Genomic DNA, 23,717 nt, shown 5'->3' with positions numbered 1-23,717 from the left:
CCTGGATAGCTCATCTGTTCTGGCTGTATCCCAAGATATAGAATTAGACTACCTGGGCAAGGGATTTCACTCTCAAAGTGCTTCTTGTTTATTTTGCTTGCTTGTTTGTTTGTTTTGTTTGGTAATTTCTTTATTTGGTTATTGTCATTTGTAACCATTTATCTTGCCCAGACGCACTTTACTTAATGTGTCAGTCGAATAAAACTGCCCCTATATCATGTACTGTCAGATGAGTTACTGCTATTTAAACTGAACACTTTTTAAGATAGTTTTACTTTCAATCAACTACGCAAGCTTTAACAAATCATTCAGCTGAGGGGTATAGCTCAGTAACATATCCATGTTGTGGGCTTTTGTAATTACTGGGAAATGATAATAATACAATAATAACAATAATACAAATATATATACAAATTAGAATTTGTATCACTTAATTATATTTGTTCTCTCTTAAAGGGGAAATTAAATCCTACACATGACACATGAATTTAAGAAAAACACAGACAGTGTTACATCTCTGTCAGCTTTTAAGAGCAGGGCTCAGTGATGTAAATTAACCTTTATGTGCGTTTCATTTTCCCTTTAAATCCAGCCAGCAGTTCATTTGACTAATCCTGCTTTTCATATTAGTACTTTGCTTGCTCTCCCAAGTGCCTACCAGGTTTCCCTTCACTTGTCACCCTTTGTCCTCTGACAGGAATTAAAAGCTATATGAAATGGAATTTAATGTACTGTTTATAGACATCAGCAATGTCAATAGATGCATATTTTAGATAGGAAATCTGCCAAAGCTGGAAATTAAGCATGGGACTTGGCTGATTTTGTACCTTTCTGCAGTCTGTCCTCACGAAAGAAAAAACAGGCCTATAAATTCTGGTGTTAGGTAGAGCTCTTTCTGTCTCTCCCTCTTTCTATCCCTCTCTTTGTCTCTCTTTCCCCTCTCTTTACTTCTACAGGCTTGACAGGAGGACAAGAGACTGTTGTCATAGTGAAGTTGGAAGAGTTATCTCCTATTACTGGTAGATGTCCAGAAGGTGCAGAAGATGAAATATGAGCCAGACACAGTACTTACTTAGTACTTAGTTCCTCCTACGCCGAGCGGCGCATCGGGCAGCTAGTGATCTCCATCGATGTCGGTCAGCAGCGACTGCTTCAGCTTCATCCCAGGCAATGTCGACAGTTCTCAGATCGTCCATAAATGTTCGACGCCATGTGGTCTTTGGTCGGCCTTGCTTTCGCTTGCCAGACACAGACCTAAGGTCAAAAATGGAAGACCAAGTTTAAACCGTAGGCCTTCTCCCAGCTATATTGACCAATCACATTAATAGTGTGTTTTTATGACACATAATAAAAGTGTTTACTCCCTGGGTGTGGTGCTCTTGTGTTCATTCAGTTTGTTGAACGGAGGAAGAGATATAGTGCTGTTATTAATTTGAACCTTCAATCGTTTAATTAATAGAGGAAAATTTATACTTTGAGTTTCTTTATCTTCTCTAATAAAATGAATTCAACAAGACCTGCAGAACATTTAGGTTCAGTGGCTGATATGCAAACTTTATACAAATTATTTAAGCAAATCGTGTTTAAATACTTTTTTCTTTCACTTTCAGTAGTGTAACACTTAAATGCAACTGGCATATAGTTCAGTATCCTAGTTATCTATTTATATAGATACAGACAATATTTTTACTTTACCTGAGGATGAGTCACATCCAACCAAGAAAAGGAGAACAATGAGCAAACACCTGGGACAGTGTTGTGCTCTCAACTTTGGGCCATACAGACTCTGGTAACCCCACCATTTCTCCCCATCACTCTCTGAAAAGATCCCTGCTCATCATCCTTGATGGGGCCATTTAAGAACTGTAAACTAGATTTTCACACAAGAATAATGACCTGATGAGAGCCATATCTAGTCTTGCACCCAAATCTAGCACATTTTTAGATCCCACCCTGTTGCACCCTCTGGCTGTGATGGCTGGTACTGTAGCAGATGTTGTAAATCTGAAAAATGAAGTTCTTGTGGCAAAACAGATGCTGCTCAAAAAATATTCAAAAGAAACAGACCTGTCCACTGTGTGTAAAGTCCTACAGGAGTACAAGGTAATCTTTCCTAAATTGTGTGTAACAGCCCTGGTAATTGGCGTGTCTTCAGCATTGTGTGAGAGTTTATTCTCCACTTTGTCAATGGGTCCTAACCAGAGATGGGCAGTAACGCGTTACTTGTAACGCGTTACTGTAATCTGATTACTTTTTTCAAGTAACGAGTAAAGTAAGGGATTACTATTGCAAAATCGGTAATTAGATTACCGTTACTTTCCCGTAGGAACGCTGCGTTACTGCGTTACTAAAACCGTGATTTTTTTGCGAGAATGTCTCATGACAGTGACGTAAGCGAGTGCGCCGTTGGTGACAACAATGGATCATATATCGATTGTGGGAGAGAGTATGAGCGTGCAGCGTTTAAAGCGTGGAAGTACTGACCTTACTTTGAGTTTGATTCCATAAAAAGTGACAAAAACATTAGATTACATTAAAAGATTAAAACTAATAAAACAAGTTAAAAAAAGAGACTTTTCCATTTGATTACCTTTTGTATGATGGATTATGTAGAAAAAGTAGAATTGGGCTGAAAGATCTATCGCTTTATCACCTCTTCAGGTTGTAAATCGTGTTTTTAAAAAGTAACTAAGTAATTAATTACTTTTGAAAATAAGTAATCAGTAAAGTAACTGGATTACTTTTTTGGGGACGTAATCAGTAATTAGTTACTGATTACTTTTTCAAGTAACTTGACCAACACTGGTCCTAACCCTCTATCCTGTTACATAAAAGAAAGAGGAATTCTGTGATCTTGGCCCATGAGAAGTCCTTAACAAATAACTAACTGTCCATTTATGTCTGTCTCCACGTTGGGTGAGTGCTGAGTAATTGCATATGAGAGCATGAGAATGGGGATGGATGTTTGTATCTTTGTGTGCCTGTTTGTCTGTGTCTATATGTCAGGTCGGGTATCAGACGCCACCTCTCCATGGACATCTCAGGTCCTCCAAGGTATGGAGACCTATCTCCCCCCACCACTCCCTCAGACACCGGTGCATTGGTGGTTCTTGGTGTCCAGGGATGGGCGTCCAGGTATGCACCGGCTCACTCCTGGGGCTCGCTCGGGCCCCTTCGGGGGGGGGTGGAGTGCCCTCGGCATCTCGGCCTGGGGCTCGGTCACTCTGGCACAGCTGGCTGCCAGTGGAGCTCACAGACACGTCACTGCAACTCCCCCTGGCTTCTGCTCCACGGCTCTGAGTGACCCCTCATCTGGGACTCTCCTCAGCTCTTTCTGGGATAGTGGCGCGGCTGCCCCTCTGTTGGTCTTCCTTGGTCTCTTGTGTTCTGAGGGCCTCTGGATGTCTGGAGTCTGGATCTCCTCCATACCTGCTTCATGCCCTGGAGGAAATACAAGCGCGCTCATGTTCACAGGTGTACACATGGGTGCTCACACAAACAAACTACACCCTTTTTGGCTCCTACCTCAAAGCACACTGTGCCATTATTGGTGCATGTCTGATGCAGGGGCGTTAACACCTTTCTTATATCACCACTCTGAAGACCGATGAGCGTTGTCAACAGGTTTACTGAAATTCAAAAGGGTAAAACTAATGTGCAGCATAATTTATCCTGTCTTCCTTCTCTCACTCCAACCGGTTGCAGCAGATGGCCGCCCCTCCCTGAGCCTGGTTCTGCCGGAGGTTTCTTCCTGTTAAAAGGGAGTTTTTCCTTCCCACTGTCGCCAAAGTGCTTGCTCATAGGGGGTCATATGATTGTTGGGTTTTTCTCTGTATCTATGAAGCGCCTTGAGGCAACTTTTGTTGTGATTTGGCACTATATAAATAAAATTGAATTGAATTGAATTATATACCACCCTGCTACTACATAGCATATGTCAAACTGGCTAATTAATGTCTAATTATGCGAAGTTGTACTATCAATGCTATCCCAGACGACCTCCAAAATCGCGGGTAACTAGCTTAACAAAAGGACTATTCTATTACTCTTGTTCTCTTCTGCTTGTTTTCTTTTTTCTTTCTCAACAGGTGATCCAGGTGATCGATAAAAAAAAAAGAAAAAAAGAAAAAAAAGAACTAGCTTTACAGCCAAATACTGCATTAGCGGGCAACATATTGCACAAAAACAAAGTTGCAACTTATACTTCAAGTACATACTGGCGATACAACCATAACAGGAGATGTGGACAATATTTTCTCCAACAGGACACCATAAACTGCGTGCCAATATGTTTCCCTTCTTTTTTCTCACTCGCTTTCTTGACTGAGCGGACTTCCTGTTCAATAAAGTATTTTTTCAAAATAAAGCCGTTTCTAAAGTGCATTGCTTGAAGCAACCACATTATGTGTAAACACATAATGAATAACAACTGACTGAGAATTATATTTTAGTGATACAACATTTTACAACTTTTAGTGATAACCGAACACACACTGTGTGCTGTCAATCTTACATGCTGCACAATAATGTTTAATATTTAGTATTTACTGTTATATTCACATAGATTATCGTGTTGATGTTGTTTATTATATTGCTCTCTTTTTTTTTTGCTTGTTTTCTTTTTGTTTCTTTCGCAACAGGTGATCCAGGTGATTGATATATGTATTTGTCTGTTTGTTTTGTTGGTTTGTTTTTTGCTCTTTATCACCGTTCCTCTTTTCCGCTGTTTTTCTTTCCCTACCTCTCTTTCGTTCTCCCTTTTCTTTCCCCCAGTCATGTCTGTCCCGTGTGTAGCAAGTGAAAATAAAATAAAATAAACAATAAAACCAAAGGTGGATCAAATAGACCAATGCGGCAAGGCCGGGATGGTCCATTTGGTAAAGTAAATCCGTTGGGCATCTTTCTTTGCCTTTAGACAGCAATTCCGATGGCAAAAGAACCAAACGGTAGAGGCGGAAAAAAAAATTAGGCCATCCAGTTAAATTTTATGTTGTTTGTTTTAAAGGCCTGGATCGATATTTTATTTTATTTTATTTATTTATTTTTTTTATTTCTTTATTCTATTTTTCAGATTCATTTTTCAAGACTTGGTCAACTGACTTTTTTTTTTTATAACTTGGCCTACCCTTTTTTTTTTTTTTAATATTGGCAATAGTGACAAATGTTATTGTTGGGTTTGGATATATTTGATATAGGTAATTGAATTAAGGTAAATGTTTTTAGTTGTTATAATCTGATGAGGAATATTTTATTTTATTTTTTGTTGCTTTATTTTTCAGTTTTCCCCTGAGGGATTGCCACCTTAATGTGGTCAGGGGGTTTGTGTGCCTCACTGACCCCTTAACAGCTAGACCAGCAGAAGCTTAGCCTTCAGTTGGGAAACCCAAGTGGAACAGGTCTTAGGGTAGAGGCCTGACAAAGTGCAATCCAGTTACATAACAAAAACAGTTATCCAGAGCACCCCACCCCTTCCCTGCCTCCGTTACATTTCTGCCTGCCCCCTCATATGCCTGTCTAGAACCAGCCCAAAAAACTAATGTTATTGTACTTGGCCCTAAAAATCTTAGAAATATGGTATCTAATCAGGTAAGTACTCTGGGTGGCATTACTTTGGCCTCCTGTGAGCAATCTTGGAGTCATTTTTGACCTGTATATGTTCTTCAATGAACATATTAAACAAATGTAGGACTGCTTTCTTCCATTTGCACAATATCTCTAAAATCAGAAATATCCTGTCTCAGAGTGATGCTGAAAAACAATTTTTTGTGTTTATTACTTCTAGATTGGACTACTGTAATTCCCTATTCAATTCAATTCAATTCAATTCAATTTTATTTATATAGCGCCAAATCACAACAAAAGTCGCCTCAAGGCGCTTCATAGATACAGAGAAAAACCCAACAATCATATGACCCCCTATGAGCAAGCACTTTGGCGACAGTGGGAAGGAAAAACTCCCTTTTAACAGGAAGAAACCTCCGGCAGAACCAGGCTCAGGGAGGGGCGGCCATCTGCTGCGACCGGTTGGGGTGAGAGAAGGAAGACAGGATAAAAGACATGCTGTGGAAGAGAGACAGAGGTTAATAACAGATATGATTCAATGCAGAGAGGTCTATTAATACATAGTGAGTGAGAAAGGTGACTGGAAAGGAAAAACTCAATGCATCATGGGAATCCCCCGGCAGCCTAAGTCTATTGCAGCATAACTAAGGGAGGATTCAGGATCACCTGGTCCAGCCCTAACTATATGCTTTAGCAAAAAGGAAAGTTTTAAGCCTAATCTTGAAAGTAGAGATAGTGTCTGTCTCCCGAATCCAAACTGGAAGCTGGTTCCACAGAAGAGGGGCCTGAAAACTGAAGGCTCTCCCTCCCATTCTACTTTTAAATACTCTAGGAACAACAAGTAGGCCTGCAGAGCGAGAGCGAAGTGCTCTAATAGGGTGATATGGTACTACAAGGTCATTAAGATAAGATGGGGCCTGATTATTTAAGACCTTGTATGTGAGGAGCAGGATTTTGAATTCAATTCTGGATTTAACAAGAAGCCAATGAAGGGAAGCCAAAACAGGAGAAATATGCTCTCTCTTTCTAGTCCCTGTCAGGACTCTTGCTGCAGCATTTTGGATTAGTTGAAGGCTTTTCAGCGAGTTTTTTGGACATCCTGATAATAATGAGTTACAGTAGTCCAGCCTGGAAGTAATAAATGCATGAACTAGTTTTTCAGCGTCACTCTGAGACAGGATATTTCTAATTTTAGAGATGTTGCGCAAATGGAAGAAAGCAGTCTTACATATTTGTTTAATATGTGCGTTGAAGGACATGTCCTGGTCAAAAATGACTCCAAGGTTCCTCACAGTGTTACTGGAGGCCAAGGTAATGCCATCCAGAGTAAGAATCTGGTTAGATACCATATTTCTAAGATTTTCAGGGCCGAGTACAATAACCTCAGTTTTATCTGAATTAAGAAGCAGAAAGTTAGCGGCCATCCAGGTCTTTATGTCTTTAAGACATTCCTGCAGTCTAACTAATTGGTGTGTGCTATCTGGCTTCATGGACAGATAGAGCTGGGTGTCATCGGCATAACAGTGAAAATGTATGCTATGTCTTCTAATGATGCTGCCTAAGGGAAGCATGTATAATGTAAACAGAATTGGTCCTAGCACTGAACCCTGTGGAACTCCATAATTAACCTCAGTGTGTGAAGAGGACTCTCCATTTACATGCACAAATTGGAGTCTATTAGATAGATATGATACAAACCACTGCAGTGCAGTACCTGTAATACCTACAGCATGTTCTAATCGCTCTAATAGGATATTATGGTCAACAGTATCGAACGCTGCACTGAGGTCTAGCAGGACAAGCACAGAGATGAGTCCACTGTCAGAGGCCATAAGAAGATCATTTGTAACCTTCACTAAAGCTGTTTCTGTGCTGTGATGAGCTCTGAAACCTGACTGAAACTCTTCAAATAAACCATTCCTCTGCAGATGATCTGTTAGCTGTTTGAAAACTACTCTTTCAAGGATTTTTGATATGAAAGGAAGGTTGGAGATTGGCCTATAATTAGCTAAGACTGCTGGGTCTAGAGATGGCTTTTTGAGTAAAGGTTTAACTACAGCCAGCTTGAAGGCCTGTGGTACATAGCCGATTATTAGAGATAGGTTGATCATATTTAAGATCGAAGAATTAATTAATGGCAGGACTTCTTTGAGCAGTTTTGTAGGAATGGGGTCTAAAAGACACGTTGAAGGTTTGGAGGAAGTAATTATTGAAGTTAACTCAGAAAGATCAATTGGAGAAAAAGAGTCTAACTTAACATCAATGGTACTAAGAGTAGCTGTAGATAATATTACATCTGTGGGATGATTACTGGTAATTTTTTCTCTAATGATAAAAATTTTATTTGTGAAGAAGTTCATGAAGTCATTACTAGTTAACGTTAAAGGGATGGTTGGCTCAAAAGAGCTCTGACTTTTTGTCAGCCTGGCTACAGTGCTGAAGAGAAACCTGGGGTTGTTCTTATTTTCTTCAATCAGTGATGAATAGTAAGATGTTCTGGCTTTGCGGAGGGCTTTCTTATAAAGCACCAAACGTTTTCTCCAGGCTAAATGATGATCCTCTAAATTTGTGACACGCCATTTCCTCTCCAGATTACGAGTCATCTGCTTTAGGCTACGTGTTTGAGAAGTATACCACGGAGTCAGGTACTTCTGATTAGAGACCTTAGTTTTCACAGGAGCTACAGTATCCAGAGTCGTACGTAGTGAGGAGGTGAAATTATTAACAAGATAATCGACCTCTGTTGGGGTAGCGTTCAGATAGCTGCTCTGCTCTGTGTTGGTACAGGGCATTGAAGATGATAACAGTGGGTGGATTATATTCTTAAACTTAGTTACAGCGCTTTCAGAAAGACATCTACTTTGATAAAGTCTACTCTCCACCGCTGTGTAATCAAGTATTATAAATGTAAATGTTATCAGGAAATGATCAGACAGGAGAGGGTTTTCAGGAAACACTGTTAAATGTTCAGTTTCGATGCCATATGTTAAAACAAGATCTAGAGTGTGATTAAAGTGGTGGGTGGGTTCTTTTACATTTTGAGAGAAACCAATTGAGTCTAATAACAGATTAAATGCCATGTTGAGGCTGTCATTTTTAGCATCTACATGGATGTTAAAATCACCCACAATAATTATTTTATCTGAGCTCAGAACTAAATTAGATATAAAGTCTGAGAAATCAGACAGAAACTCTGTGTAAGGCCCAGGTGGACGATAGATGATAACAAGTAAGACTGGTTTCTGAGTTTCACAGCTGGGGTGGAGAATGTTAAGCATCAGGCTTTCAAATGAATTAAAAGTCTGTCTTGGTCTTTCATTAATTAACAGGCTGGTGTGAAAAATTGCTGCCACACCTCCCCCTCGGCCTGTGCTTCGAGGTTTCTGGTAGTTAGAATGACTCGGGGGTGTGGATTCATTTAAACTAACATAATCATCCTGCTGCAACCAGGTTTCTGTAAGGCAGAGTAAATCAATTTGTTGATCAATTATTAAGTCATGTACTAACAGAGACTTGGAGGAGAGAGACCTAATATTTAATAATCCACATTTCACTGTTTTACTCTTTGGTTCAGATGTGGATACTTTATTGTTCTTTCTTTGTAATTGTTTATGTTTAAGTTGTTTGTTGCTGGTTTTTAGTTTGTTTTTTGTCTGTTTGGGAGCTGACACAGTCTCTATGGAGATGGGTTTTTGGGGGGGGTAGCAGGAGGAGAGAAGCTGCAGAGAGGCGTGTAAGACTGCAACTCTGCTTCCTGGTCCCAACTCTGGATAGTCATATTTTGGGGGGTTTAATAAATTTGTCCATATTTCTAGAAATGAGAGCTGCTCCATCCAAAGTGGGATGGATGCCGTCTCTCCTAACAAGACCAGGTTTCCTCCAGAAGGTTTGCCAATTATCTATGAAGCCCACATCGTTTCTATTATCCCTATTATCAGGATGTCCTAAAAACTCTCTGAAAAGGGAGAAAGACACAATCTGTACTTTTAAAAGGAGGCTTTCCTGTTTGCTAAAGCATATATTTAGGGCTGGACCAGGTGACCCTGAATCCTCCCGTAGTTATGTTGCAATAACTGTAGGCTGCTGAGGAATTCCCATGATGCAATGAGTATTTCCACTTCAGTCAATTTACCATTCACTATGTGTCAGAAAAAATACTGTGAATTAATGTAATTTTCAATTTTAGATTTGAAGGAAATGTCTGTAAATACTGCAGATGATTTACTGTCAATCTACAGAATTTTCTGTTTTACCACAGAAAAGTCTGTGAACCTCTGTAAAAAACACAAAATCTCCTGGCAAAAAACTACCAGGACATTTTCTGACATTTTTATGGAAGTTATTTTTACAGTTTATAGTGCTCGCTCATTCCTAGGTTAAACTCTTTTCCCAGTCTGGCGATTTGAGGAGACAGATGATGCAATTGGTCCAGCAATTTTTGGTTTGGCCTGGGATAGGTTGGTTGCTCTTGAAGCTTGTTTTTCACAGTCAGAGTAGGGTGGAAGTGAAGCTGTGGAAAATGTGTCCAAATCTGGCCCTGGATATAAGTCTGATGATGTTGACCTTGCTGGTCTGTCATTTTGCTCTGGCCTTTTTTGTCAATGTGGTCTAGACTAGTGTGGACAAGAGAGGAGGGAATTCATCAAAGTGACCCAAATAAAACTGAAAGCATGCTTATATAAAAAAACTTGGTCTAGATCAGTGGAGGAAACGGAAGAGAACCACTTTTTTATAGCACAATGGATATTCAGGTATGCTAATGTGTCAATATTGTAGGAAAAACAATGATTAAATACAACTGCCCTACATAAAACAATATAATATAAGAACAAAGAATATATATTTTACCTTAACACCATATAGTCCAATATATAGTCCATGTAGCACCACCTACCTGCTTTATTCACAGGTAGTCGGTGCAAAAAATATGACCTTCATTTGGAAACTCGTAAAAATCTATTAGGGATAGCCTGACCTGTAATCAATGTGTGAAGGGGATAGAAAATGACAATATAAGTAGCTTCGGGTAGCTTCAGCTTACTCTTTGGCTGATTTTGCTTTGCCATCATTACAGTCACAGTCACACAAAAATACTTTACATACTTTGAAGTTTCATCAGAAACTTTATCGTACAGATTTTTGTCTCGTTCTTATTTTCTTTAACTTTTTCTTTTGCAAATTAAATCCAAATAACCTTCACAGAAAATCAATACATGTACTTTTGTACTTTTTGTTATTTACTGTATGTTAAAAATGTTAACTATAAGAAAAATGAAAGCTATATCCATATAACCTGTTGTCTGCTGTGTAACTCATTTCAGTCCTTGATGTTAGACTGTCCAAAAAAAATTCTGTTGTTTGTTTTAAGTCTTTAATTGGCCTTGCCCCACCCTCTTACATGTGCACTCACCCTCCTAGTCACACAGGTCAGCTAAGTTGTGAAGTTCGCTGCCATTGCATATTAGACTTGCTTCTGCATTGCGTTTTTTTAATGTACTTAAGAAACTACTTAAAGTGCTTTAAAACAGTAAAAGGCTTGGCTGGGCTGGGCTTTGCATGTCTCTGCTAATGAATGTGTGTCCTGTACTACCTGTAGAGCACGTTGGCTGAGTGGCTGGATTTCACTGACCTATAAAGAATTCATGATTAGATACTTCTTTTACTTTTCAGTAGTGAAAGACCTACATTTAAAAAGAGCCATTGTATTCCACATGGTCATTATTTGTTATAGCCATGAACTACAACATGTCTATGGAGCTGTCATGGTTTGGTGGGGATTAGTAGTGATGGCCATATGACACCAATGCTTTGATACAAGCTTTGAACTGAAATTTGCATTTTCCTTGAACCACTGCTTCAGAGCTTACTTCGCTGCAGGAGGAAAACCCAACAAACAAACAGGTGGACCATGACGTCTCCTGATTGAGTCGCATGAATGGTTGAACCCATCTTTACTGCAACGGAATGCAAGATTCTTTGTAACGCCTGCTTCCCACGTAAACGTGTATTTTTGAAAGCTGGAGAAGTTGGCAGCAAGAAAAAAAAAAAAAAAAAAAAAAAAAAAACACCAAGACAGTGGAAAAAAATATTGTGATTAAAAATCTTTACATCCCGTCCCATGTACATAATCATACCCCGACCTAATTACACAAGCACACCCTACCATCCCAGCACGTCCTGTTTCCCCCAGCACAATTTCTTTCAACTGCTACAATACAACTGTTTAAAGGATCAACTTACAAGTCAATCCAGCTCTCCAAAATTGTATTTGTATCAATCATAAAAAACATTGTTACATTCAGCACATAATTACTGAGACATTGTTTTGCTGTCTCCCATTTCGCCGCTAACCTATTTTCAATACAATTGAAGTAGTTAAATGCTGATTCATTGCGTCATTTGCGCATAGAAATTAATACCAAAATGCAGACTCCAAGACTGGTTTGATGAAAGGCAGCAAATCCAGGTGGCTGAAGAAAACAGGAGACAAAATCACTGAGGCAGACAATCAGTACAACATGAAAGAGAGCTTCTTTTTCTTCTCCTACATATAAATGGCGGTTTGCAAACAACTTTTAGGTGCATTTACTGCCACCTTCTGGACTGGAGTGTGGGTTGGAGCAGTTTGTCTACAGTCATGGATACACACCTGTCGATCTTAAAAATCCAAACACTGCCCTATAAATTACATCCCCCGCATTCCTTTGAAATATGTCCCTTACCCTTAGGTGAATTCTATTTTCCTGCAATTCAGACTTCAATATTTCCCTTTCTTGCTTGTACTTATTGCACTCCAACACTAACTGCTCAAATGTCTCTTCATGTCCACAGAAGTCACAATTCCCTGTGTCATGTTATCCATCTTTTTAAGTGTGCTATTCAAGCCTGTGTGCCCAACTCTTACTCTCAAGATTATATCCTCTTCTCTTCTATGACAGAGCGCTAAAGAAAACTGAGGGCTTAAATAGACATCACGCAATCATGGAAAGAGACACAGCTGGGGAAAACAAGGCGCAGGTGAACAGAATCAATTAACTAGCAAGAGGGGACGCTAAACTGAACACAACGTACATGAGATGAGAGACTATCAAAATAAAATAGGAAGCCTAAACACTGAGACACAGACTAAGACACAAACTGGACTGGTACAAACTGGACGGACCAAAGTAAAATCAAAAACAACTGATTCCTGACTAAACACGGGAGACTTAACAGAAACATAGATTATGCACAGGGAACATAGAACAAAAGAAAAAAATAACAAAGAAAACTATGAATACTAAATCAGAATGAAAACACAACCTAAGTCAGGCTAAATTATGTTAAATTTGGGCGAGGTGAGATTGATTACAGACAGAGCAACTTTACTGAAATCCCAGGTAAATCGCGGCATTTATGTTTTGCCCCATTTTTCGGATCCAAAAAGATCTGACGAACCAAGTAGAATAAGTCACGTGATATTATTTACAACAGACACACAGTTACACGATGCTCCGGTTCAGTCAGCTCTGTGAAATGATTTCTCTGCCTCCTCAGATCTGGTCCCAACTCTGCCAACAACACCTCAAGCTGGCCCACTGACATCCTGAACTATGTACGAATACACAACTTCAGCTCCTGGATCCAACCAGGAAATTCTCCCTACTACTGTTTTCTTAGTTTCTTACTTTTATCAGCTCATCATCATTTGACACCATTTTTGTTTTCTGCCAGTGTGAGAGTAGCAACATTGTAATAGTAAACAGTGTAAAAACATTGCTTTACAGACTGTATTTTAGTTAATTACTTGATTGTTCTTATTGTGTTCAGTGTTCAGAGCTGATGTTCACTAGAGAGTGTTATCTGTTGTAATTACTGCTGCTATATCTGCACCTGTTTTCGCAGACAGCCCCATATGTGAACCCACTGTCAGAGTGCCTCTTGAGTATTCTTTGGTCCACTAGAGGACAGTGTTGAGCCACAAATTCAAGATTCTAGAGTCAAAGCTTTTATTGTCATGTGTCCAAAGAAAAAAGCATTTCTCTGTACAATGAAATTCTTTCTGGATAAAATGATGGATAAAAAATAGATAAAATACAAATAGTATTAATAAATAAGATCTTGTTTGTTTTTTTTTTGTTTTTTTGCAAGGTTATCTGTAGTGACAGGCATCCTTTCCTGTGTTAGGACTTCTGGAAGTTCATAGAAGGCATTGTTGCCCAAACCAGGAATTTCAAGACCAGCAAGTTAGTGTGTAGAGACAACCTTTTCTTGATCCATCGTTTTGTAACAGAAAGTGAGTGTCAGCGGTTGGGTGGAGGCGAGGAAGAAGGAACCCAAACGCAGGACTCGCAGGTAGGTGACGATTTATTATAAGGAGTGGATGAACAGAACAAAGGGAGAAAATGGCTGGCTGGACGACTGACTGAAGCACTGACTGACTAACTGAACATACAGACGGAGAGACAACATCACAATAACATCAATGACACGACATTGGACTGGTTGAACTGAGGGACATAAATACACAGGCTGAGTGATGAGAGATTAGAACCTGGTGAGTACACAGCTGAACATAATGAACTAATGATAAACGGGAAGAGGAAGGAACATAATGCACATGGACCAAGGCTAACACAATAAAACAGGAAGTGGAACAGGCAGAAGATAAACAGTGAACGTGAACTGAAAATACTGGGTCACCGACCCAGGAACCCTGACAGTGAGTTTGCCCACAGGTTTTAGCCTTTGCATATGCTCTGAACAGACACTAGCTGAACTGTCAAAATCTAAAATTGCATATATCTGTATGACATGACTACCTTTAACGGACTTTATTTGAACTGGCAGAATGGAAAGCAAACCACTGTCTCTTCTGGCCCCTGTATGACCACATGTTTTTATAGGAGTTATATTCTTCTGTGTGGATTCTGGATTCTGGACTTAAACTATTTGTGTCTCTGTTATCAATATGGAGGACAGTGAGATGACCTTTACCACATGTCCTACATGTCAAACACTTGTACAGTCTTTACTTATGTGCCTAGCACATAAGCAACCAAAACACAGCCCTTTCTTCTTTAGAAAAAGCATTATGTCTCTGTGCTTCTTCCGCTGAAACTGTTGGCACTCCTCCAGTGTGTGTTGTTGAGTACAGCAGACAAAAGATGCCTTTACTGTAAAGTCATGGTTTGTTGTGGTAATTAACCTTCCTGTGCTGTAAGTTTTATCCATGTTCATGGGTGTGACTGTAGAAGCAAAGCTGTTCCCTTTAATTTGTTTGGTTGGGTGTAACTTCCTTCAGTTTGTTGTTGACCTTTCAGACAGGGATTGTTGATCTTACATTCTGAATGTCCCCAAATAAAGGACCCAAAAGAATTTGAAAATTTTTAGAATTTTTCAGTATATCATATGCAAAGGCTCCATTTCTCTCTCATTTTGTATGGCAGTTTGCATAAAATGATTTTCATGTTCTTTGGCATATCCAGTTCCTGCATACATTGCAGGGTTTTCATGACATTACAACTCCCATGTAAGAACAGAGAATGAGCTTTCAATGATTTCACATCTTCTTTTTTAATGGCAGGCCAGGATAATGTCTTTTCAATGTACGCAGTTGCGAGTTTATATTCATTTCCAGTGTTCTTTGAGCATTTGCTTTGCTTGTATATAGCCTTTTCCTGCAGCCATATATTGGCAACTGTGTACTAGCTCTCTTGGCTGTCATGTTGTAAACTGTTCCAAACAATACAGTACAATACAATACAATTTTTTCCACTCCTTGTTCAAACGCGCCAATGAAAGAGATGTACTGAAGAGGATCACCATTGAATACAGGGATTTTCCTAGATGGTATAGATCAGGGGTCTGCAACCTTTAACACCCAAAGAGCCACTTGGACCCGGTTTCCACGCAAAAGAAAACACTGGGAGCCGCAAATACTTTTTGAAATCTAAAATGAAGATAACACTGTATATATTGTTTTTTACTTTTATGCTTTGTGTGAACAACTAAAGTAAGTAAGTAAAGTTTATTTATTAAGCGCTTTTCACAGACAGGCAGTCACAAAGCGCTGTACACAAATATTAAAATAAACAATACAATCAATAGACATTATACACAATGTAAAAGATCAAATGTAAATAATGTAAAGAATATAAAATACATAGATCAACAAAAGGCTTGTTTGAACAGAAAAGTTTTTAACTGCTTTTTAAAAGAATCCATAGAGCAAATAAGGTGTGTTACTTATGAAATCCATGAAGTGCTGCAGAGAAAATTACATTTTATTTATGTAATTAACACATTTTGAACTCTTAAAGAAATATAACAAAAAGGAAAGACACCCAGCTGAACTAAAATGATCCAGCAAACAAAAACTGTTGTGTGCCACCCTTATATCTCCTTTGGGCTTTTGGAGCCTTGACCTGACTTTTAAAAAGTAATTGGAAAAAAAGCTCTATGCTGCTAACAAAAATATATATATATATTTGCAAAATTCTGCCTAAATATGTATTTTACCTGGTTAATGTGTGTGGCGGGGCGTGGTCTGCAGCGCCGCTGCAGGGGAGGCGACGCACCTGAGCGGCACCCGCGATCACGCCTCGCCGCCTTAAAGTCTGTGCTCTCTCTGCTGTTGTGTTGTCGGGCTGTGAGCTGAAAAGCTACAGCCGGCTGTGTGCGTACAGCAACCGTGTGTGAAAAGTGGTCAATAAAGAGATGCTGAAAAGCCTGTTCATGCAAACATCGTCGGGTCTGCCGTGATATGTTTACAACGGGACTTCTGCTCCTGAACCTCTGCGCACAGCGGCTGCAAATCGGGGTTGTACGAAGTCACTTTCATCTTTACGCAGGACTGTAAGCTGTCATCTGTGAGGCGTGAGTGGTGTTTGTTTTAACATAGTTCACGGTGGAGAACAGCTGCTGACATAATGTGGATCCGAAGATCCATAACTGGCCTACCTGGGGTCGAAAGTCTCGATAAATACACGGCGTTTCGGCGGGTACACCGGCTTCCGCGAGTGTGACACTTATTTTGAGCAGTGAAAAAATAATAAGATATAATTTTATTTTTATATTTCAAAATCACAATAATCTTCCGATTTAGAACTACAAGTTAAAAAAAGAACTAAACACAAATAAAATACACTTCAGCGAAATACTTCTAATTTATTTTCCCAAACCACGCGGAGCGCCGCAGTATAAGGACAAAAAAGTCGCATGCGGCTCCAGAGCCGCAGGTTGCCGACCCCTGGTATAGATTGTAGCAGCCTTGGCATCAAGAACGACAGAAGAGTCTCTAACGGGTGCAGCCATTTATTTCCTCTCTACACACGGCTGATTCTCTTGACATTCAGCACCGTGAAAACTATAAAATAAGAAAAAGTTGATACCGTACAGTACTTTTTGAACTAATAACAATGAGCAATAACAACAATGAGCTTAAGTTAATTCAGGTAAGTTCAAAACAAGTAATTCTGAGATATACAGTCACAGATTAAATAAAACAAAAGGGGTTACTTCAAACAGCATCAAGGGGTTACACAGTTCAGTTAAATAAAATATAACAACAGATCACCTCTCATCACATACCTCAGTCCGCTTGCCAACTGCCCTGTTACTGTAAAACCTTAATAAACCACGGTGAAGCAAAATGTCTTGTGCTTAAGACTCTATGTGAAAGTTAAAATATATATGTTCAGTGCACATAGAGATATAGAGTATATAGTTACATAGTTATACATATCATACAAAAATCCTCCACACGGAGAGTATCCTGTCAAACTCCATCACAGTGTGGTACGGGAACTGCACCACTCAGGACAGAAAGGCTTTCCAGCGTGTCATTAAAATGGCACAACTCATCTGTGGAGTACCCCTCCCATCACTACAGGACATTTACAACACTTGGGTCAGGAAAAGGGGTTCATCAAGGACCGCACCCACCCACAGCACACATTGTTCACACTCCTGCCATCTGGCAGATGCTGCCTAAATGTGAAAGCGAGGAGCACCAGACTAAGAAACTGTTTCTATCCACAGGCCATCAGGCTACTAAATCTCTGACTTACTGTCGAACTGTAATTATCCATAACTGTAAATCTGTTGTGTGAAGGGAACCTGCAAGGTAAGAATTACATTGCTCTTCATAACCATCTGTATTTTGCAGTGTACATCACAATAAGCTTCTTGACTCTTGAATCTTTAGTTTACTACCTTTTGTTTCCGAGTCCTGCATTTGGGTCCTACCTCTGCTTGCCACACAGCACCACCATGAGCAGCAAGTGTTTTTGTCACAAAATGTACTTGATAATGAGGGTCGGAAACTGCAATAACATCTCTCAGGAGTCCCAAAGGCCGAGAGGTGTAGCTCTCTTCACTACAACACAGACACAGGTCGGTTCTTTGAAACAGGGGTTTATTACTTGGGCTTTCTCTGCTCTTTAGTTATACCATCGAGTCTTCAGGCCTTAACCCCAGTACACCATTATGCCAATACACAGTGAGAACTGTTTAAATTGAGTGAACGGTACACACACATTAGCAATTTTACAGTACATATATTTAGTCCAAACATAAAATAAAGACAGAAATACCTCGTTGACCGCTTGTCCTGAAAAGAGGTCCTGATGTCTTTGTGTTACTTTGCCTTGATTTCAATAAACCTTTAGTTTAGCTTAGCAGAGCTTCATGAGTGACATCTGCTCACCCGCAGTCCAAGAAAGAAATATACTCTCTCATTGTACTCTCTCTTGTATAATCTCGCTAAGGGTGTTCTCATGAGACATTAGCCCTTACACATTACACATATACATTTTAAATGAAGACATTTTTAACATGAAATTACATATTCATGAAATTACACAATCCATGATAAATCAGTCATCCACATCATGAGCTCTAAATAGAACATTGTTTAACAGCATTTACAAGAGGCAATGAGAAGCCTGGCATGCCAGACTGCTAGACCCTGCTACGTATGTGTCAAGAACAGGGTCCCAGGTGCTCCACACTATATCTGTGCAGTTTTATCTCAAACGACTGCATGATTCCAGAGAACTTAAATGGCCTTTATGCTCAAATGAAACAGGTTCAATAGAATGTGATGACATATCAAAAATTCAGTGAAAATCTTTGTGTTCTCATGAAAATCTAAGTGTTTCTTCTTCTTCCTCACCTACTAAAAATTTGTGCAGATGTTCATCTGTTTAATGTCAAACTGCTGCCATACTCTTGAGAAATTAAAGCACAACTCTGCTCAAATTGAATAATTTGAAAGGAATGTGATAACTTAATAAACAAAAAATTACAAAACAATCATATCTGATATCACATATGATAACAGATATCATAATGATATGAAATTCTCAATGAATTTCTCTTTTTTGTGACTCACACTACAAGCTTAAAAATTGTCATCTCAAACCGCTGCAATATTCTTTAGAAAATAAAAAACAATTATGCTAATTTCATTATATCATTCTGCTAAAAAGTTTATTAATATTCCTTATCACAATGTTCCTTTCCAGTTTTGAAGATCAGTTCATTTTATTTCAATCAATAACTTTTTTTGTTCATTCCTATTAACACAAACTTGCCAACATGATGTTTTTTACTTTTCACATACATTATATACCATATGGAGTACAGTTGAATGTTTATCATTTAGTCCTGTGTACAGAAATGGTTGCAGAACTTGAGAAACCGGAGATGAACTTAACAGCTTGAATGTTTCATCAAAACACAGATGCAAAATCAGAGGAACACTGGAGCCAGGAATAGTTTTGCACTCCTTGCTCTGTGTTCCCAAGTTTTTGTTCTAGGGAAAATTGCGGAGTGCAAAAAATTGGAAACAAGTAACGTAAAATTATGACGATAGGACATGACAAAGGACAGTGGAAGATGGAGACAATAACTGCAGAATGAATAACAAGACAATGGGGTTAACTTACATAGAGGAGAACAGGAGTACTAGACAGGGGAGGGCGATAAATGCAGATGAAACCAAGGAACAAATCAGGATTAACTAGATGAGGGGAGTAAAATTCAATATCAAGCACTTGGACTATCAAAGTAAAGCAGGAAGTAACACAAACACACATACAGTCAACAGGAAGGGGGATATGACTGAATGGGAGACAAATAAATAGGGAAACAGACAACCAGGGCACAAAGAGACAAGACAGATACAGGGACACAAGTAGGAAACAGAAAAGAATCATAAAAGAAGGTAAGTTGGAAAAATAAAAACCAAGTAGATAAACTGCATTATAAAGAGAAACTACAGATGATATAATCAATTCTAAAGGAAACTAAACAAACCTAATATACAAAAAGCCAAACTCAAACACAATAGATTCTCAAAAACATCAGGAACATCCAGTAGACGAAAAGGAAAAACTTGAGAATAACTAACAAAGAAAACTATAAATACTAAATCAGAATGAAAATATATCTGGAGCAGATGATAAAAGGTAATATTCAAACTGAAAACTGCAACAAAGGCTAAAACTGAAAACGCTGGGTAAAAATCCCAGGATTATGACAGAAGCAAGTTTTAGATTTTAAGAAATAGATGTTAGTGACACATGCAAATTAAGAAGCTATGCAGCTACAACTACATTAGACTGCCATCAGATAGAGAGAATAATAGAAGTCACATGACCCAAAAAGAAAGTGAAAGGACATTTATAAATCCAAAGTCACACGTCATCTACACCAGTGTGAACAATAAACCAAGGGACGACAACTTCACAGCACAGTTGGACATTCAGGTACGGTAACTTTGTGTTAATAATCCAATGCAAGAAATCCAGTTATTAAATTATTAAATTGACCGGACTGAGTCATCTCTGCCATTTGGTTCAGATTAAGTTAAAAGAATGTAGTTTCTTGAAGAATTTAACGAATTTACTATTTTTTAATTTACTATCTTTTCTGTTTGTTTAATTCACAATTAGTTGATGACAAAAAAAAATGGAAAAAATTATAAATATCTTGTCAGGTAAGCTTTTTTTTCATATTATATTCATTGTTGTTCATTGTTCATAACGTCCTTTGATTTAAAAGTCAAAAAAACATTTAATTTAACTTAAAATCTAATAGAACTGAACTGAATATGGAAAAGTGTTGCTAACATGTTTTTACTTTGTCATATTTCAATTGCAGGAAATCGCTCACCACCTCCTCGTAAGATATTTAAAATATGATACAAAATCTCGAAGACAAAACTTGAGGCTTTTACACACCGGACGTGTAAAATCTGTGAAAATATTGTTCAGACTCATCTGTTCTTTTTGCAGCTGTTCACACTGACCGTTTGAGCTGAACAATTCCAGGAAATGTAAACAAAATTCCTGGACTGGAACTTTGGGCGAGGCGCAATTGGTTACAGGCAGAGCAACGTTACTGAAATCCATGGGTAAAAAGCAGAATTGATGAAATTATTTATTTTTGCGATCCAAGATCGATTTGTCTCATGTTTTGGATCTGAATAAAATGACCTGAATAACAAGGCCGCTGCGTCAGACAACGAGTGCACTCTAAACTCACACGGCACCCCTACTGAATACAATGGAATGGAATACTGAAATGGAAATAGTCACGTAATACTATTTACCTCAGACACACAGCTACACAATGCGGCTTAGTAAAATAATTTCCTGCCTCGCCTCAAACTGTCCCACTGACATCCTGAACTGTACAAACACACAGCTTCAGCTCATGGATCCAACCGTTAAATTCTCCCTGCTGCTGTTTTCTTAGTTTCTTACTTTTCTCAGCTCGTCATAGTTTGACGTCAGCTTCAATTTTAGTTTTCACAGTGCGTTTATTGAGGAGGAATTGTCCTCAAAAACACAACGCGTTCAGTGTGTAACAGCCTTAACACATAATGATGTGTAATTAATTTAAAATGTTATGCTTCCAATGTGACTCATAGAATTTACATTTTTACTTTATAGTGTTAAAGGCAGAAGAGAGGATCATACCATGGGGGTGAGTGTTAAAAGTGTGGTTAATTAGAGAGGTGTACTAGAATTAATAAAAAATAACCCTTTTCACCAACTCTGTGTTAATCCTAGAGTCACAATTTTATATCACAAAATCAAAGTGCTGCTCCACATCGAAAGGAGCCAGCTGAGGTGGTTCGGGCATCTGACAAGGATGCCCCCTGGGCGCCTCCTGGGTGAGGTGTTCCAGGCATGTCCCACCGGGAGGAGGCCCCGGGGCAGACCCAGGACACGCTGGAGAGATTATATCTCTCGGCTGGCCTGGGAACGCCTTGGTATTCCCCCGGATAAGCTGGAGGAGGTGGCTGGGGAGAGGGAGGTCTGGGCCTCTTTGCTTAGGCTGCTGCCCCCGCGACCCGGCCTCGGATAAAGCGGATGAAGATGGATGGATGGAAAATCAAAGTCTTTTGACTTGTTTGATCATTTTGTTAACTTATGTTTAATGTCCATTCAATTTTACTTTAAACCCATCTGTGGATCTCACATTTACATTTGATTCTGAAGTGATTCTCTGCTGAATAAATTTTATACATTCAAATTGTTACAGCAGCACAAACCTCTGAGTCACAATGTGGAATTCACATAGTTTCACATGGTGACACAGAAATGCATATTTGGTTATTTCAGGCTTCTGACATTGCAGGTAGTAGAAAACAGATGTCAGCCTGTCTCAGTAGTACAGCCCTCAAGTGTTTTGCTTGTTTGTTGTTATTTTGTGTTTGTTCATAACACTGTTGTGTAAACTGTAAGTGCACACTAAATGCTATTGTAATTTTCTTTAGAAACAGTGAAAGAGAGCGAGACCTGCAGCTTGTCAGAGCTTACAAGCCTCACAAAGATGTCCAGCATCTCAGAATTATGCTTCATGGACCACCAGGTGCTGGAAAGTCCAGCTTCATCAACTCTGTGGACAGTGCTTTAAGAGGCAAAATCGCAACTCGAGCATTGGCAGATGCAACCTCTGGTGATAGTTTCACTAATGCAGTATGTATGAGGATGTATCTATCCTTATCATAGTTGCACACTCATTTCCTTTGAGGTTTTCTATGACTACAGGAGCACACTGCAGTGGTAGCTGCTTTATGAGCATTAAACTATAAAAAGAGTGAAAAATAGTCAGCACAACTAGTGTGTCAATTATTTTGAAAACTGTTTAGGGTCTTTAGTATTTGGCACTAATATAACAACACCACATTTTTTATTTACAGTACAGGACATTTAAAATTCAGAAAGGAAATCCAGAAACTTTTTACTCTTTTGTCTTCACTGACACCATGGGGCTTGAGAGGGGCGCTGAGAAAGGAATTCATGTGGAAGACATCAAACTTGCCATTAGTGGACATGTCAAAGAAGGTTACACGGTATGATGTTTTTCATCCAGATGCTTGTACACAGTCTGTGATACAGAAACTGTATCGTGCAAAAAGGTTTAAGTGACTTTGGGTTTTTTTTCCCCAGTTCAAACCCACAGCTCTCTTGCGTGAATCGGATCCTTACTACAACAGTTCTCCTACTTTAGATGACAAAGTCCAAATTCTGGCTTTTGTTATTCCAGCTGACACAGTGAGCATGATCAGTGATGAAACTTGGAGGAAGATGAAAGAAGTCAGACTACATGCTCGTGACAAAGGTGAGAGCAGATGTTCTACATGATGTCACGATTTCAAATACTAGAAAAACATGAGATAAAGTGATTGCATTGCTTTCTGTATTGGCAGGGATCCCACAAATAGCCATCATGACCAAAATTGATGAAGCCTGTCCCGAAGTCAAAAAAAACATAAAGAACACCTACAAGAGCAAGTACTTGAATGACCAGGTATGTTCCAGGAAGTAACTTTCATGCTGTACATTTCAGTATATTTGAACAGAAACCTCAGCTGGAATCAGTACAAATAATTCAATAAATAATTTATAATCATGTCACTAGTGCAACAATACAGTTTCAGTTTTTAAATGCAATATTTTTTAAACTTAGATGCAAACACTAAACAGGAACCTGGGTATTCTACTGAACTGCATCTTCCTCGTGAAGAACTACCACAAAGAAACTGACACGAATGACAACATAGATTCACTGATACTGTGTGCACTGAAAAAGATCATTGACTATGGAGAGGACTACCTGAATGACCAGGATATAAATGATTGAATGAATGGTTGTAT

At 38.9% G+C, this 23,717-nt stretch overlaps 1 protein-coding gene and 1 pseudogene across 2 annotated transcripts in view; both read left to right on the top strand.

Annotated features, from left to right (window-relative positions):
- The first annotated feature begins 12,543 nt into the window (after positions 1–12,543).
- Positions 12,544–23,717, top strand: part of LOC308394495 (interferon-induced protein 44-like) — a 37,280-nt pseudogene continuing 26,106 nt past the window's right edge. The window contains exons 1-3 of the transcript in view: positions 12,544–12,579; positions 13,729–13,896; positions 21,482–21,537. The product of the transcript in view is annotated as an interferon-induced protein 44-like (transcript). The remainder of the gene's footprint in view (positions 12,580–13,728; positions 13,897–21,481; positions 21,538–23,717) is intronic.
- Positions 22,412–23,703, top strand: LOC308394470 (interferon-induced protein 44-like; the record flags this gene model as incomplete). Its single annotated transcript, XM_080878828.1, has 5 exons — positions 22,412–22,535; positions 22,760–22,912; positions 23,010–23,181; positions 23,270–23,370; positions 23,530–23,703. The coding sequence occupies exons 2-5, from the start codon at positions 22,826–22,828 to the stop codon at positions 23,701–23,703; spliced, it is 534 nt and encodes a 177-aa protein (XP_080734954.1). The 5' UTR covers positions 22,412–22,535; positions 22,760–22,825.

Source organism: Rhamphochromis sp. 'chilingali' (assembly GCF_963969265.1).
Source record: "Rhamphochromis sp. 'chilingali' genome assembly, chromosome: 3".
Lineage (NCBI taxonomy): Eukaryota > Metazoa > Chordata > Actinopteri > Cichliformes > Cichlidae > Rhamphochromis > Rhamphochromis sp. 'chilingali'.
The sequence above is the reverse complement of the archived record's forward strand: the minus strand, read 5'-3'. Positions and strand labels throughout refer to the sequence as shown.